Source organism: Puma concolor, chromosome A1 (assembly GCF_028749965.1).
Source record: "Puma concolor isolate L17-30 chromosome A1, mPumCon1.1.hap2, whole genome shotgun sequence".
Lineage (NCBI taxonomy): Eukaryota > Metazoa > Chordata > Mammalia > Carnivora > Felidae > Puma > Puma concolor.
Window position 1 is genome coordinate 99,483,987 of NC_141667.1, and position 17,000 is coordinate 99,500,986.

Sequence of the window (17,000 nt, forward strand, 5' to 3'; positions counted from 1 at the left end):
AGAGGGCATCTTTTGGGATGAGCACTGGGTATTGTATGGAAACTAATTTGGCAATAAATTTCATATATTAAAAAAAAAGAGATGAACAAGAAAATAAATTTTACAATACTATTAAAAAAAAAAAAGAAAATGTACCAAATTAAGAAATAATCTTTAAAAGAAATTTTTTTTTACATTTATTTATTTTTGAGAGACAGAGCACAAGTGGGGTGGGGGCAGAGCGGAAGACACAGAATCCAAAGCAGGATCCAGGCTCTGAGCTGGCAGCACAGAGCCCGATGCAGGCCCTAAACTCACTAACCATGAGATCATGACCTGAGCCAAAGTCAGACGCTTAGCCAACTGAGCCACCTAGGCACCCCTAAGAAATAATCTTTAACATGAAAAGTTGGAAGGTGTTTGATTTGGGCGAGCCATTAATTTTCATTAAGTTCAGAACAGAATAAAAATGAAACATCACAAGTAAAAACTTTTAAAAGCAGGGAGAAAAGTCATTATGAGGAAAAAGTGCTACCTAGCTATTTAATTCTACAAAATAATTTCTTTATTTTACTCTAATGTTGACGGTTTCTTCTCTTCTCAAATTTCACCAGCTTCTCATGTTCTGGCAAAAAGAATTCAGCAACTTGTAGCTCCACTTAAAATAAACATTTGGGTAGCCTAGGTGGCTCAGTTGGTTGAGCATCCAACTTCGGCTCAGGTCATGATCTCAGGGTTTAGGAGTTCTAGCCCCGCATCAGGCTCTGTGCTGACAGTGCACAGAGGCCAGAGGCTGCTTCGGATTCTGTGTTTCATTCTCTCTTCCCCTCCCCCACTCGTACTGTCCTCTCTGTCTCTCAAAAATAAATAAATGTAAAAAAAATTTTTTTCAATAAAATAAAAAAATAAACCCTTAAAGGCTACCATAATTAATTTACACTGTGTGAATATAATTTAAAATATGAGACACAAAACAATTTTATGTGTAATCCAAACTACATAATTCACATCTACGCTTCTAAACAAACAGAAGCTCACATCTCTGTACTTTTACAGTGTACAAACTGCTTTTATATACATTTTCTCATTTTCTATTCAAGACAGACACGTGAGATAAATATTATTCTTATTTCACAGATGGAAATAGACTTAGACATTATTCAGTCCTTTATCTACCATATAGTATAGCCCTGAGACTTTAGATTTGCAAAGGGTTTTAATAACATAAATGTCACATATATTTCCATTTTTATCACCATTTTCAAGTCTCCATTTTCTTAACAAAAGAAAGCAATGAAAAAAGTTTTCTACAATCTAATAATAAAAATGGGAAATATTATATACACAGTTGTACTTTACTCAGTGAGTAAAATCTACCACAATTCTACTTTGGGCCTCCTATACTATTACCTATATACAGGGCCCAAGTGCCAGAAACACATGTAAATTTTTGTTTTCTATTTTAGAGAAAATAATGCAGAACACTTCTGTTGCCTTCAAGTCTAATGTACATAAAGAAGTGCTGGGTTGTGCAGGTGGCTAGAAACAATACAGAAAATGACTTTTTGCAGATCTGGAGTTATAGGGCCTCTGATTATCCCAGTTTAGGCCTGTAGGGTCTTGACAACTTGTTTGGTCATATGTCCCATCTTTTGTAATAAATTTATTTTTCTTTCCCCACACTCCTCTTTTCTTCCTAAGTACCCTGTACCATCCAGAGTAGAAATTCCAACAGGGCGTCTTTCTTTCTGAATTATCTTCCCCATTACATACTTTTTTTCAGAACTTTCTTTTCCTATTTCTAAATCTTGAAGATATTTCTTTATAGTAGATGAGGGGGGAGCTATAGCTGATATTCACTGCCAGGAAAGAGAAAGTCCCAGCAATAATTTCCCAGCAAAAAGCTGAGACAGAAGTTAAATGGAGAGGAAAAGAACAGTGATAACTGGCAGGGCAGGGACATCTGCACTCAGAAAGCTGCACTGCAGTTCTCCAATATTTGAAGTTCTCCTGTTGTTACTACTCTGCCAATTTAAAGAGAAAATTCTGGCTGGTCGTGAGTTCAAAGCAGACCAATATATTTAAAACATTGGTTCAATGAATCACTCTTTTTGATATTATGATTATAATGTTTTTATTGCATTTGAAGACATTTTCAATAAATATCTTGAGTTTGAGGCCTGGGCTAGGCAATCCTTTTGCAATAGAAATCAGATTTCTCTGGCACAACTCCATTGCCAGCAATGGGATTTATCAAAACTATAAATGCCAGCACATGGAATATTTCAATACTGTACTCAATTGCTCATATCTAAATATTTCAGCTATAAAACAAACCAAGTGTAAATGCTTATTATATAGTACAAACCAACAAATTCTTCACAGAAGAAAACAATGAAAGACTAATTTTCTATAACATATCACCTGTTCATTAGTTCTTCAACAATATTACTTAGGATATTTTAGGAATAAAATTTATGCACCACTACCCCTGTTTTCTCAACATTTTCCACCTAGGTTCTAAAGGGCATAAACAAGGATGCTTGTAATCATACTTGTTTTTATAAACTTCCGATGTTTCTCTTGTTGTATATCTTATAATGATGAATATATGGAGACAAGGACAAATGTACATTTAAAATTACTGGTTATATGAATTTTGCTTATATGGGTCTTATAAATGACAAGATAAAATAACAAAGTCTGATAAACTCAGCCGTGCCCTGTGAACTTTAGTTTGCTCACAGCATAATCTAATTCAGTTACTATTTATTAGTTTTAAAAAAATGTTTTTTAAAAGCTGCAAACCACCCTTTATTACACATTTCTGAATCATGAGGGGGTAAATTGTGATACAGTTCCCTCATGTTACGGACTCTTTTGGAGGGAAAACTTTTGCAATAAAGTAAGAGTTTCCAAACTCTTTTAAAAAAGCTTGAATTGTGTTCTATGACTGACATTCATTCTACAGTCCCTTTGACCCAAGGGACGGTCGCTGGCACATCTTTTTGAGATTTAGTTTCTGGGAAGTTTTCGGCAAACCTCTCGCGTGCTTTCTCCCAGTTCTTTTTGCTCTTGTTTTGGAGAAGGTGAATGTCTTCAATTGAGGATGGTTTTCCTGTCCCCAAGCCTGCATGTGTTCGCCGAAGCTGAAGCTGGATCTGTTACCAAAAAGTGAGATGACTTACTGTGGAGTCTAAATACACTGAAATCTGCTGTACCTAACGTGGTACTTTAATTCTCTTAGAAAGACTGATGCAAAATAAAAACCTGTCAAATCCATCAAATACATAAAGAAATACATACATGATTATACATAGAACTTGAACTCATTTTTCTACTATGTCTTGTCTATCAATAATGTCTATGTACTGTCTATCAATAATTACAGCTGTCTCAATAAAGAAAATACAGTGCTCCTTAAATAGCCATCACCGAATTTCAATGAGATGCTGCACAATCTGTCATTAATCCCACTCTAGCCAGAAGAAAAGGTAATACTACTATCATCCTAGCCTTACCTAAGAAAGTGAATGGGTAGATTAAACATTAAGAGTCATAAAGAGGGACAAAGAGAGTCATAAAGAGAACCTGATTGTTTATTTTCATGAAAAGAGGGAAAGGACTTCTCATTATTTTGAGAACCATTAAAAGCCACCAGTTAGTTACTAAATGCCTACTGTATGTCAAGTACCCCACTTGGGACTTTACCTTCATGACACCTCTTAGAAAACAATCCTTATAATCCCCATTTTTACTGATGAAAACTGAAGTCCAAACTTGCCCTAGAGCACCTATTCTAACAAAATAATTCTATTTAGTAGGTTTGACTACAAAACCCATGTTCTTCTCATTGTACCTCAGTAAGAAAGAAAATTCACATTAAACCTCATACTGATGTATCCCATTACTTCTTTAGGTACCAGGTAATTATCAAGAAAGTTCTTTTTTTTTTTTTTTTTTAATGTTTATTTATTTTTGAGACAGAGAGAGACAGAGCATGAATGGGGGAGGGTCAGAGAGAGAGGGAGGCACAGAGTCTGAAACAGGCTCCAGGCTCTGGGCTGTCAGCACAGAGCCCGATGCGGGGCTCAAACTCACGGACCGCAAGATCATGACGTGAGCTGAAGTCAGACGCTTAACCGATTGAACCACCCAGGCGCCCCAAGAAAGTTCTTTACTCATGTTACTTTGTAAGGTTTTTGTAAAAGATAATTTAAATTTCAGGGCCCCTGGGTGGCTCAGTCGGTTAGGCATCCAACTTCAGCTCAGGTCATGAGCTCACAGCTTGTGAGTTCGAGCCCCACATCGGGCCCTGTGTGGACAGCTTGGAGCCTGGAGCCCGCTTGAGACTCTGTGTCTCCGCCTCTCTCTGCCCCTCCCCCACTCATGCTCTGTCTCTCTCCCTCTTCCTCAAAAATAAATAAACATTTAAAAAAAGTCTCGGAAAAAAAAAAAAGATAATTTAAACCTCTGATGAACCATGGGGACTGCAGAATTAAACCACTGTACTGTCTTCTAGACCTTATTCCCTCTACTGCTTGTTACATGACCTGATTATTTAAATCTAAAACAGATTATCTATCTAATACAGAATCTGCCTGTTTGTAAAGTAACACTGTGATTGTTCCTACACTATTTAGTACCAGACATAGCATGGAAGTCATTAATAACAACTAAAAGACACAGAAGAACCTATGGCTCAGGAAATGACATTTACTATCCCAGCTTGGAGGAAGGAAAAAACTCTAACGGGTTTCCAAAAAACGTTAAAAACAGAACACATACACATATATATATTTGGTAATTGTAAATACCACAAAAACAGTAATCCTGTGTTTGATATTATATTCCTGAAACGTAAGGCAATGCCTGGCACATAGCAGGAACACAGTAAATATATCTGCTATAAGAATAAAGAATGAAAGAAAACACAAGTCTTACCGGAATTTTCATTCCTCCACCATCCTTCCCTAGGCCCTCTCCCTTCTTCCAACCCATCTTCTCCAACATCTTCCGACCTTTGTTGCTATCAGTAATTTCACTTTAAAGAAAATTAAGATAGTTGTTGATTTCTAAAAGAACATGTAGGTCACATTTATAATAAACTAATAATAAAAGTAATTGGTGCAAATACTAAAGACAATTGTTTGGCACTACCTAATAAACATACACGAATTCCCCTCCCCATATTACTTAACAGAAAGTAGTGCACCAAAAAGATATGTACAAGAATGTTTCCGCAGCAAATCTAATAATAACTACAAGTTGAAAACAACTCAGATGTTATCAATGGTAATATGTATAAATTGTGGCATACTCACGTAAGAGAACATTATAGAGCACTGAAAATAAAATATACCTAACAAAATAATGTTGGACAAAAAGAATATAGACACAAAATAAACAGTGAATTACTCATTTAAAATTCAAAACCAAGTGAAATTAATCTGTTCCTGTTGGAAGTCAGGAGAGTGGCTGCCTTTGGAAAGGAAAAAAAACAAATAGCTATCAGGAGGAGGCACTAGGAGGGAAGGTTTCTGGGGGTTACTGATAATTTCCTATTTCTTGATAAATGTGTATTCTGCAATGTGTTAATCTTACAATATATTATTAAAATTGATACTTAATTGTATTCTTTGGTATGTAAGTTATATATCAATAAAAAGGTAAAAATAAAGTGAAATAAAAGCTCTCCTTCACTGTGTGCATTTTGTTCTATGACTTTATTTTATGCTAGTTTAAGGGTATTTTAATTTTATGTTCCGACATTGTATTTTCAGTACTACAAAATATGTTAAATTAGCTCTTCAATAACAATAAACCAAGCAATATCAGACCAATGTATTTCATTTTTATTTCTGCCTTTACTTTAATACAATCTTCATATTTTCCAGCCATTACATCAAAAAATATTAAACTTTAAAATGTGCCATGTTGTTGAGTCTACCTAATTAAGAATGCTATATTCTATCAAATCTGATGGATATAAGATGCAATGCTGTTTTATGTACCATAAAGAAAAAAACTGCTGTCCTATGTAACTAAAACTCTATCCTAGTAGTGTACCTTAGAATTAATAAAATATGTTTAATAAAAGTTTATAATTAGCTGCCAGTCCTACCTGAAAGATTTAAATTCTAACTAAACCTTGAATTTATATTCTCAGGAAAAAAATGTAGCTGATAAAATGTTAAAAGCAGAAATATGGTCATATTGTATAGGCCTCAAAATTATATTCTTCATATTATCACTGCTACTTTACCCAAAGAACAGTACTGAATCAAAAAATAAGACAAATAGTATTTCAGGGTCAACAAGAATAAAAGTGGATGAGTACTGAAATGATTATAAAAGATACCAGTCCATACTAATTTCTTACTAGCCCAACCTTCTAGGTATCTAGTATACAAAAATATGTTTACTCAAGTGGGTGGCTAAAATGTTAGCTATGTGTATATATGTATGTTTAAGTATGTGTACTTATGTATATGCTAAGCAATTTTCTAGGGAATGAAATTCTAATTAGAGGAATACTTCCACCTTGTTATGAGCCATTCCTTTAAAGGCTACTTATCAGAATATACAACCCTGTAAGTTATATTACCCTACAAATGTGATTATGGTACAAAGAATGTTTCAAGCATTTCAAATGTAGTACTTACGAGTGAACGGATGCAGGAGCATCATCTCTTTGGAAAGTTCCTTCACTTCCAACCTGCTCCCTACGTTTTCCAGCTCTATCTTTATATTTTGGATTCTTCAATGCCTTTTCATCTTCATAGTCTGTATTCTTTATAAACATGAAATATTCATTGAAGAAAATAAAACTGATACATACAAATGTACTATCTACATATTTGCTTTACCTGGAAATATGGTTCAAAATGGTCTGTATTAAAATAACAAAGCAGGCCATGATATAAATTGATACAATTATGTTAGAGTATGCTATTTTTATTCTATCTCCTTTAAAATGCTTATATTTTGTCCTGTGTCAGGCTCCACACTGGGCATGGAGCCTGCTTAAGATTCTCTCTCTTCCTTGCCCTCTGCCCCTCCCCCCTCCCTGCTCACGTGTGTGCTCTCTCCTCTCCAAAAAAGTTTGTATTATTTCAAGTTGTAGAACATAAACTGTATGTAGAAGATAATATAAATCATACATAAATCATAAAATGTAATCATAAGAAATAATACAGTGAAAATACTGTATGTCTTGACTTAATACTATGTATTCATAGTCTCATATGAACTGACAGTATTCAAAGAAATATGTAGAACCCCTGGGGTTGGCAAAAATCTTTCTCCTTTTCTCTAAGGAAATCAAAGTTCAAAAGGACCTAAAATAGTGGGGCATTATTCCTTGAAAGGGAAAAATATAAAAAGTGTGGTACTCTTTTACAGTAATAATAGCTTTTTGCTTCAACAGCGTTCCATTTATATGATTAGACAGCTGCTCAAGAAATGTTTACTGAATGGAGACAGCTGGGTGGCTGTCAGTTAAGCTTAAGCCTCAGGTCATGATCTCACAGTTGTGAGGTCGAGCCCCACATCGGGCTCTGTGCTGGGCACAGAGTCTGCTTAAGATTCTCTCTCTCCCAGTCTTTCTGCCCCTCCTCTGCTCGCACGCACACGCTTTCCCTCAGAAAAACAAAAAAAACCCCACATCTAATTCTGTCATTTAGCAGCTGGGTGACCCTTAGCCTAGTTTCCCAAATGTAAACTGGAAATACTAATTACCTTCCTGGTCCACTTATGGGATTAAATGGTAACCGCCCCACTACCTTTTTTAAATTGTTATTGCAATTTAATTAACTATAATAAATTGCACATAAAGTATACAATTAGGTGCTTTTGAGATTTGTATATACCTATGAAACCATCAGATCTATAATAAACAGATCTATCTCCCACAAAAGTATCTTCATCTTTCTTCGTAATCCATCACTGCAGACTCTCCCTGTGCATCCTTCCTCTCTTGTATCCAGGCAACCACTACACATTCTGTCATGATATGTTAATTCGCTCTCCTAGAATTTTATACAAATGGATGTATACAGTATGTACTCTTGTTGTCTGGATGCTGTCTCTCAGCATAATTATTTCGAGTTTCTTCCATAGTGCAGCCTGTATCAACAGTTCATGCTTTTCTATTGCTAAAGAGTATTTGACCATATAGATTTACTACAATTTGTTTATCCATTCATGATGGATACATGAGTCTTTTCCAGTTTCTGGTTACTAGAAAAAAAGCTGCTAATACCACAATGAAATACCACTTCACACTAATGAGAATGGGCAATATGCAAAAGACAAAAAATAACAAGTGCTGGTGAGGATGTGGAGAAAAGGGAACCCTCATGTACTCTTTGTGGGAATGTAAATTAGTACAACCACAGTGTGAAACAGGATGAAGGTTCCTCAAAAAATTAAAAACAGAAATACCACAGGATCCAGGAATTCTACTACTGGATATTTGCCCAAAGAAAATGAAAACAGTACTTCAAGAAGACATATGCACCCCTATGTTTACAGGAGCATTAGTTACAATAGCCAAGATATGGAAGCAGCCCAAGTGTCCATCAATAGATGAATGGATAAAGATGTGGTACACACACACACACACACACACACACACACACAAATATCACTCAGCCATAAAAAAGAATGAGATCTTGCCATTTGTGACAACATGGATGGACCTAGAAGTTACTATGCTAAGTGAAATAAGTCAGAGAAAAACAAATGCGATACAATTTCACTTATATATAGACTATTAAAACGCAAACTGACAAAAACCAGAAACTGACTCATAAATATAGAGAATAAGCTGGGGGTTGCCAGAGGGGAGGGGAGGTAAGGGATGCATGAAATAGGTGAAGGCGATTAAGAGGTACAAACTTCCAGTCACAAAATAAATAATCCATGGAGATGAAAAGTACAGAATAGGGAATATGAATATTTTAATAACATTATTTGGGGACCAATGGTAACTCCACTTATGTGGTAAGCGTCACATAATGTATATAATTGTCAAATCACTATGCTGTACACCTGAAACTAATATAACATTGTATGTCAACTATGGCAATAAAAAATTTTAAAAATTTAAAAAAAAAGTTTTTTAAAAGAAAGAAAAAAGCTGTCACAAACATTTGCTTACTAGTCTTTGAACATATACTTTCATTTCTCCTGGGTAAATACCTCGGAGTAAATGGTTAATCACATGGTAGGTGAACATTTAACATTTAAAGAAACTACTATTTTCCAAAGCAATCAAACCACTTTATATTCTCACCAGCAGTATATGAGAATTTCCAATTCTGCTACATGACTACCAACACTTGGTATGGATAGTCTTTTTAGTTGGTTTTAATTTACAATTCCCCAGTAATACTGAACATCTTTTCATGTGCTTAGTTGCCATTTGTACACTTGCATTGCTGAAGGGTCTACTCAAACCATGTGCTCATTTTTAAATAGTTTTTTTATTGAGTCTTGGAAGTACTTTATACATTCCAGATATAAGATCTAGGATTTTTTTTATCAGATATATGATCTATAAATATTTTTCTGAAGTCTGTGGCTTATCTTTGCTTTAATAGTGTCCTTATAATAAGAAAAGAAATTTTGGAGGAAGTGTAATTCATTAATTTGCACTTTTATGGATTGTGCTTTTGGTGTTAGATATATCTTCAAAACTACTTGTTTTTCTTAAAGGTATGCTTCTAGAAACTTTATTGTTTAAAGTTTTAAATTTATATTTATGATCCATTGTGAGTTCATTTTTATAAGTTACAAGGTTTAGATCAAAGTTCTTTTGTTTTTGCAAATGGCTGTACAAGTGTTCCAGCATATTTATTGAAAAAGGCCATCCTTTCTGCACCAAACTGCCTTCACACCTTTGCTAAAAATCATACACATTACGCCCCCATACGTTCATCTATCTATCTATCTATCTATCTATCTATCTATCTATCTATCTACCTACCTACCTACCTACCTACCTACCTATCAATTTATTTCTCAAGTCACTATTCTGTTCCCCTGATCCATTTATCTTTATTCCAATACTGTACTAATTACTGTAGTTTATAATAAGTCTTGAGATCAGGCAGTACCAGTCCTCCAAGAACATCCTTCAAAGGTACCATTTTAATGCATATTTTTTAAAAACCAGAAATGGCTATTCAAATGTTGGATATTATTATCATTTTTCTACTCTAGCCTCAACAGTTGTTGAGGTAAACAGTAACCAACTTACAGAAATCACATAAATCTCAAAATCATTATAAACAGCTCTATTTTTATATATAAAATGGACTAAACATACCTAAAGACATTTTTAACTTAGAACCAGATGAACAATTAATACATGTAACAATATTTAACATCCTTACCTGCAAACCATATTTTACTCGTATTTTCTTTAATTCTTTTCTCCTTTCCAACTCTTTTTCCTCCTTACTTAGTGCTGGACCAACTAAAAGGAAAAAGTGAGTTTCTTTAAAAAAAAAAAAACTAAACCGGACAGATTTTACATAAAATAGTGTTGTTTAATAATAAAATTAATACTAATCCACCTGCATATCAACTAAAAGTTCAAATAAGCATTAATATAAAAGAATCTTGGGTTGTGGTGATGTCCTTTCAGCATTTTGGTAACTAAATCTACTTGGAAAATAAACCAAAACCCAAAAGTTATAAGAATGTTACAGTATGGACACCAAAAGAAACACGGAATTTTTTAATATTATCATATTTAATATTATCTTAACTTTTTAATATTATTTTAATAGAATCCTAAATGGAGAAATATGGTTAATTTTCCAAAGGAATACAGGCATGTTCAAAAGAAAAATCACTGAACCCAAGATTCATATTATTGTGTAATGTACTGTAACTCATTTTCATAATCTAGTATCAGAAAACAGAAAATAGGGGGTCCTTGGGTGACCTTAGATTAGTGGATATTTTTTTAATGTTATTTTGAGAGAGAGAAAGCGCATGTGTGCGCATGCATACACACACAAGCGTGCACACATGAGCAGGGGAGGCAGGGAAGGGAAGAAAAAGAGAGAGAGAATCCCAAGCAGGCTCTGTGCTATCAGCAGGGCTTGATCTCACTCACCATGAGATCATGACTTGAGCCAAATCAAGAGTCGGACACTTAACTGAGCCACCCAGGTGCCCTTGGATGAGTGGATTTTAAAGCAAGATAGCAACCTCTTACGGTGTTACTATAGAAAATAATGGTATATTGGGGCACCTGGGTGGCTCAGTCGGTTAAGCGTCCGACTTCAGCCAGGTCACGATCTTGCGGTCCGTGAGTTTGAGCCCCGCGTCGGGCTCTAGGCTGATGGCTGATGGCTCAGAGCCTGGAGCCTGCTTCCGATTCTGTGTTTTCCTCTCTCTCTGTCCCTCCCCCATTCATGCTCTGTCTCTGTCTCAAAAATAAATAAACGTTAAAAAAAAAAAGAAAGAAAATAATGGTATATACACAAATGATATATCAACACAAACTGTAAGTAGGAAAGCAAATGTTATCAACCAATAACTCTTAATACCCTGGTCTATTATTTTCTATGTTATTATCTGACAGAGTTTGTGGATGACTTCTTCGTATCCCCAAAGAGAAGTCAAAAGCAAACTAATCTTTACTATAATTATGTCACAATTCTTTTTTAAATTTTTTTAAACGTTTATTCATTTTTTGATAGACACAGAGTGTGAGTGGGGGAGGGGCAGAGAGAGAGAATGGGGGAGACAGAATCTGAAGCAAGCTCCAGGCTCTGAACTGACAGCACAGAGCCTGATGCGGGGCTCGAACTCACAGACCATGAGATCATGACCTGAGTGGAAGTCAGATGCTTAACTGATTGAGCCACCCAGGCGCCCCCACAATTATTCTTTTGAAGGACATTTAGCTATCACTGCAGTGCTGCCTCCAAAGCCTACTAAACTGGATTAGCAAAAATAGCTCATCATTACCTTACATGTCAGAAAGCAACCTAATGCTGTAACAGCACAGCTAAATTGCTACACAGAAATATCAACTAAAATCATAATCTACTAGTCTAGGTTTCAAATTTCAACTATATGTCATTCCTTAGTCTCATGTGATAATATTCACTGAAATCCAAATGTATCTCAATATAGTGTTATATCAAGTAGATATGAAAGTTGGTAGTTGATACATTTTAGAACACTCCAGTGAATTAAGTAAAAAACTTATCATGCTTTCATGTAACAATACATTTTACATACCAAAAGATTCATCTTTCTTATCAAGACGAAGGTGAGCTCGAACCTGTCCTGGTTCACAGCCATCACAGGTATCACTGCCAGGGTGGATGTGAAAGGACAGTACAGTCTCTCCAATTTTCACTTCGTCACCATGCTCAAGTACATAAGGGTCACATTTAGTTTTAGGCTAAAAGAAAAAATTACAAAACAGAAACCCAAGTATTACATGAGATTATTTTATGTCTATGCTAAGTAATGTCTGATTAAAAAAAAAATATTTAGGATGGTTCTCACTGAGAAAGACACACATATGCACATACGGCATACATTTCCACAACTTGAGGATGATAGAACTTTCAACTAAAGGAGAAGAAAGCTGAACTGAGCAACTTGTAACTTTCATATTATCAAATCCCCTAATATCCCTGGCTCCATGCACAATCCTATAGAAATACCCAACCCAAACATCAAACAATCTATTACCAAAACAAATATCCATCACAGTCAAAAAGATAAAATGTTAAGGGGATAAGGGCACATTTCCCTTTTTTCCTCTTATTGTCTCTGATAATTCAGTTTTATTTCATTTTTTATTCTTACAGACTAAAAATTAAGGTATTCCCCACTCCCTTCCATATAGTTTATTATGTGCTAATAAGCACCTTAAAGAGTTCACTGGATAGACACAGCCTCTGTCTTCAAGGAGTTTCCAGTTTAGCGGTATTTCCATTAAAATAATTTTTTTAAAAACACCAAAAAAAAAGGAGTGCCCCTAAAGTTACTGTAAGAATGTTTACCCTGAATAGCTTTAAAATGCATTTATTTCTAAAATAAGATAAGATATACAATTATGATAAAAGTCAAGAGTTAGGTATCCACTTATTATATACATTTTTCAGCTCTTTCTGGGAACCCCCTTCCATGTAATACATTTGGGCTTGAACAGTAATCTGAACCAAATGATAAGTATAATAACTATGGCCTTCAGGAATAAAAATTTCAGTTCGGTTTTTAAAACTGATGTGCAAGTAATTAATAAATATACACTCACCTGAAGAATCTGTTTTCCGTTAACAATTGTACCATTTTGACTACCTTGATCCACAAGGACATAACTTTGTAAGTCATGGTCAAAATAAATTTCTGCATGAAACTTAAAAAAACAAAAAAAAAAACAAAAAAACCCTGAAGTAATTATAAAATTTAATACTTTTTAAACCACAGATAATTTCTCTATGATAGGATAAGATAGATTTAAGGCTCTGATAACTTTAGCTATTTAAAAAAAATTGTTTTTAAATAAGCTCTAGGCCCAATTTGGGGCTCGAACTCACAACCTCGAGATCAAGAGCTGCAAACTCTACCAACTGAGCCAGCTAGGTGCCCCAACTTTTGCTATTTTTAATACTTTTTTTTTCTGAATACAGAAATATCGTAATACCCCTGGCAGAAATGTGACGGCTACAGAAAAAAAGTTCCTTATAATTCTGTCTATCATTGCCATTAATAATTTAGTGTGTGTCTTACATTTTCTAGTTTTATAACATAGTTCAGATTATATTACAACAACAATTTGAAATTATTTTTCACCTAATGTAAGTATTGGTCTTTATCATTGAAAATTCTTAATATAAAAGTTGATTTAAAATATTCAAGGTGAACTTTTAAGATTTTATTATTTTTTTTAACTTTATTTTTACTTATTTTGAGGGCGATACAGAGCAAGCGAGGGAGGGGCAGAGAGAGAGGAAGACAGAATCCTAAGCAGGCTCTACGTGGTATCAGTACATAGCCTGATGTGAGATCGCGACCTGAGGTGAAATCAAGAGTTGGGTGCTTAACCAACAGAGACACCCACGCACCCCTAAAGATTTTATTTAAAAAAATTTTTTTTAAATGTTTTTATTTATTTTTAAGACAGAGAGAGAGCATGAGTGGGGATGGGGCAGAGAGAGAGGGAGACAGAATCGGAAGCAGGCTCCTCCAAGCTGTGAGCACAGAGCCCAATGCGGGGCTCAAACTCACGAACTGTGAGATCATGACCTGAACTGAAGTCGGATGCTTAACCAACTGAGCCACCCGGGCGCCCCAAAATTTTATTTTTATAAGTAATCTCTACACCCAAGATGGGGCCTTAAACTCACAACCCTGAGAGTCACATGCTCTAACTGAGCCAGCCAGAAGCCCCTGAAGATGAACTTCTCAGGGAAGTTTTTCCAGATTTTCAATACTCAGGACCAAGCATTCCCTCCTTGCTCCATAGTACTTTGTTTACATAGGGTGCCTGGGTGGCTCGGTTGGTTAAGTGTCTGACTTTGGCTTAGGTCATGATCTCACAGTTCATAGGTTTGAGCCTGCATTGGGACCTGTGCTGACAGCTCAGAGTCTGCAACCTACTTCAGATTCTCTGTCTCCCTCTTTCTCTGCCCCTCTCCTGCTCATGCTCTCTCTCTCTCAAAACAAAAAAAAATTTTTTTAAAGTAAACTCTAGCACCAACATGGGACTCAAACTCATGACCTTGAGATCACGAATCACATGCTCTATGGACTGAACCAGCCAGGTGCCCCACCTAGTCTGCCTTTTGAATTTGTTTAAAAAAGAACTTCAAACTTATTCAAAATTATCTTGTCTTCTGTGATTTTTTCCTTTTTCTAAACTTAGTTCTTCTCCTATCCAGTGGTTAAATATGTGTTTCTATTTTTTCCCCTAATATTAATTAAGTGTGTGGGTTTTTTTAAATTTTTTCATCAACTTGGAAATGTGTGATATATACTGTCAAACTGATTTCACACAGCAAGAAACTATTTACCCCATCACTGAACACCTTAGTTTAAAAGAAAGAAAGAAAAGGCAGAAACGCCACCACACAACTACCTATATTTTAGATAGAGTGGGAGAAGGACTTCTTTGCTATTTAAATCACAGTTTTCTTTGGAGGCAGAAGAATTAAGAGTCATAGTAAAGTAAAAAAGCAAGATAATTTGCTCAGGGTTAAAATTATGAAAATTTCCTCCCTTCTAAATGAGTCAAAACAAAGTAAAAAGAAGTACACTTTTGAACAAATAATGGAAAACAAGTTTCATCCCCACAAGACAAAAATCACATAAAATATATACTTTAAATCCGTATTACATTCTACTAAATAGAAACAAAATGGGGATTATGAAAGATCAGAAAAAGAAAAAAGATAACAACCATAAAAGAGAAGCAGAAAACAACAGAAAATACACAAGAAGATAATATCAAGTATACAGAGTCCCAGTAGCAAAACCTTTTGTTTTTCTTCTTGTAACTAAAATTGTAACTCTGTTCTTACTGTTTCATTTGAAAACCCAAGTGTTCTTTTTCCTGAAACCATTACAGGAGCAACTAGGAAGAGTTATAAATGGAGAGCCTTGGGTGGTGGAGGACACCCACCCAAGGGTGGTGGTGTTCTGGAGTTGTAAAATACTCTGGACTCAACCACAACCGCCTAGTAACAGCCTGAATCGCAACCGTCTAATAACGTAGCCTGAATCCAGGTCTGATTCATTTTTAAACTACAATCATATCTAGCACATTTATTTCATTTAATAAATGTTTGTTAAATGGGTGTTACTTTAATACTTAAATTAATCCACATTTCTACTCCTGCTCCAAACTGTTAAAAATTAAATATAATTTTGTTTACTCAAATTTTGATAAAACATTATTTTCTCAAGCAGTGGAATAAACAAATCTAAATTGTTTTCATTACCATCACTACCTAAACTATTAAATTTCTACTAAATGAAAAAGCCCCTAAGTTTTCTGCCATAATGAAGATTCATAAAATCAATACCTATGAAGCTACACATTTGAAAAGCCAAAGAGCTTACCTTACTAACACCAACTTCAGGGATTCGGAGAGTATGCTCCATATCTTTTTCTCTGCAAAGTAAGATGTCTTTAACAATTTTTGAACCATATATAGATTAAGCACTTATAGTTAACCAAGAAACAATTTAATATTTATTTAGAGAGAGAGAGAGAAAAAGAGAGAGAGAGAGAGAGAGAAAGAGAGAGAGCGAGCAGGTGCATGCATGTGAGAAGGGGAGAGGCAGAGAGAGAAGGAGACACAGAAGCCGAATCAGGCTCCAGGCTCTGAGCTGTCAGCACAGAGCCCGACACAGGGCTCGAACACACCAACTGTGAGATCATGACCTAGGCCAAAGTCACATGCTTAACCAAGTCACCCAGGCACCCCAACAATTTTTTTTCTTAAGATTTTGTCATTGTTGTTTTAAAATATAATGTTAAAATACAAGCCTTTCTATTATACTAAGTGCAGTTTCCTTAATCCTACTCTAAATTTCCTATTGGAAAGGAAGTTCCAGGATCACTTTTACTTTTTGCTTTTTACTTTTTACTTTTCACTTTACTTTTTACTTTTTAACATCTACCCCAAGTTAATATTAACATCCAGTAGGACACCTGGGTGGCTCAGTCCATTAAGCATCTGACTCTTGATATCGGGTCAGTTTACCATCTGATGATTCTGAGATGGAGTCCCACGTGGGGCTCTGCATTGAGTGTGGAGCCTGCTTGGGATTCTCTCTCCCCCTCTCTCCCTGCCCCTCCACCACGCTCATGCACGCACACTCTCAAAACAAAAATTTTTAAAAATAATAATAAAACATCCAGTGGGACAACAGATCCTATGTACTAGTATCAATCACCTATTCCAAATCTGTTGACTATTTGCCACTTCTATTACTGCATGTAAAAGGACCATACTATTCTCAAGAATTTAAAG

General features: G+C 35.3%; 1 protein-coding gene across 1 annotated transcript in view; it reads right to left on the reverse strand.

Moving 5' to 3' along the window:
* Nucleotides 1-908: 908 nt before the first annotated feature.
* The window catches only part of AGGF1 (angiogenic factor with G-patch and FHA domains 1), a 29,504-nt gene continuing 13,412 nt past the window's right edge, over nucleotides 909-17,000 (reverse strand). The window contains exons 8-14 of the mRNA XM_025924198.2: nucleotides 16,084-16,135; nucleotides 13,277-13,378; nucleotides 12,247-12,412; nucleotides 10,380-10,462; nucleotides 6,645-6,772; nucleotides 4,924-5,023; nucleotides 909-3,140 (exon numbers count right to left, since the gene is read on the reverse strand). Coding sequence (XP_025779983.1) covers nucleotides 2,940-3,140; nucleotides 4,924-5,023; nucleotides 6,645-6,772; nucleotides 10,380-10,462; nucleotides 12,247-12,412; nucleotides 13,277-13,378; nucleotides 16,084-16,135 — 832 coding nt within the window. The 3' untranslated portion in view covers nucleotides 909-2,939. The remainder of the gene's footprint in view (nucleotides 3,141-4,923; nucleotides 5,024-6,644; nucleotides 6,773-10,379; nucleotides 10,463-12,246; nucleotides 12,413-13,276; nucleotides 13,379-16,083; nucleotides 16,136-17,000) is intronic.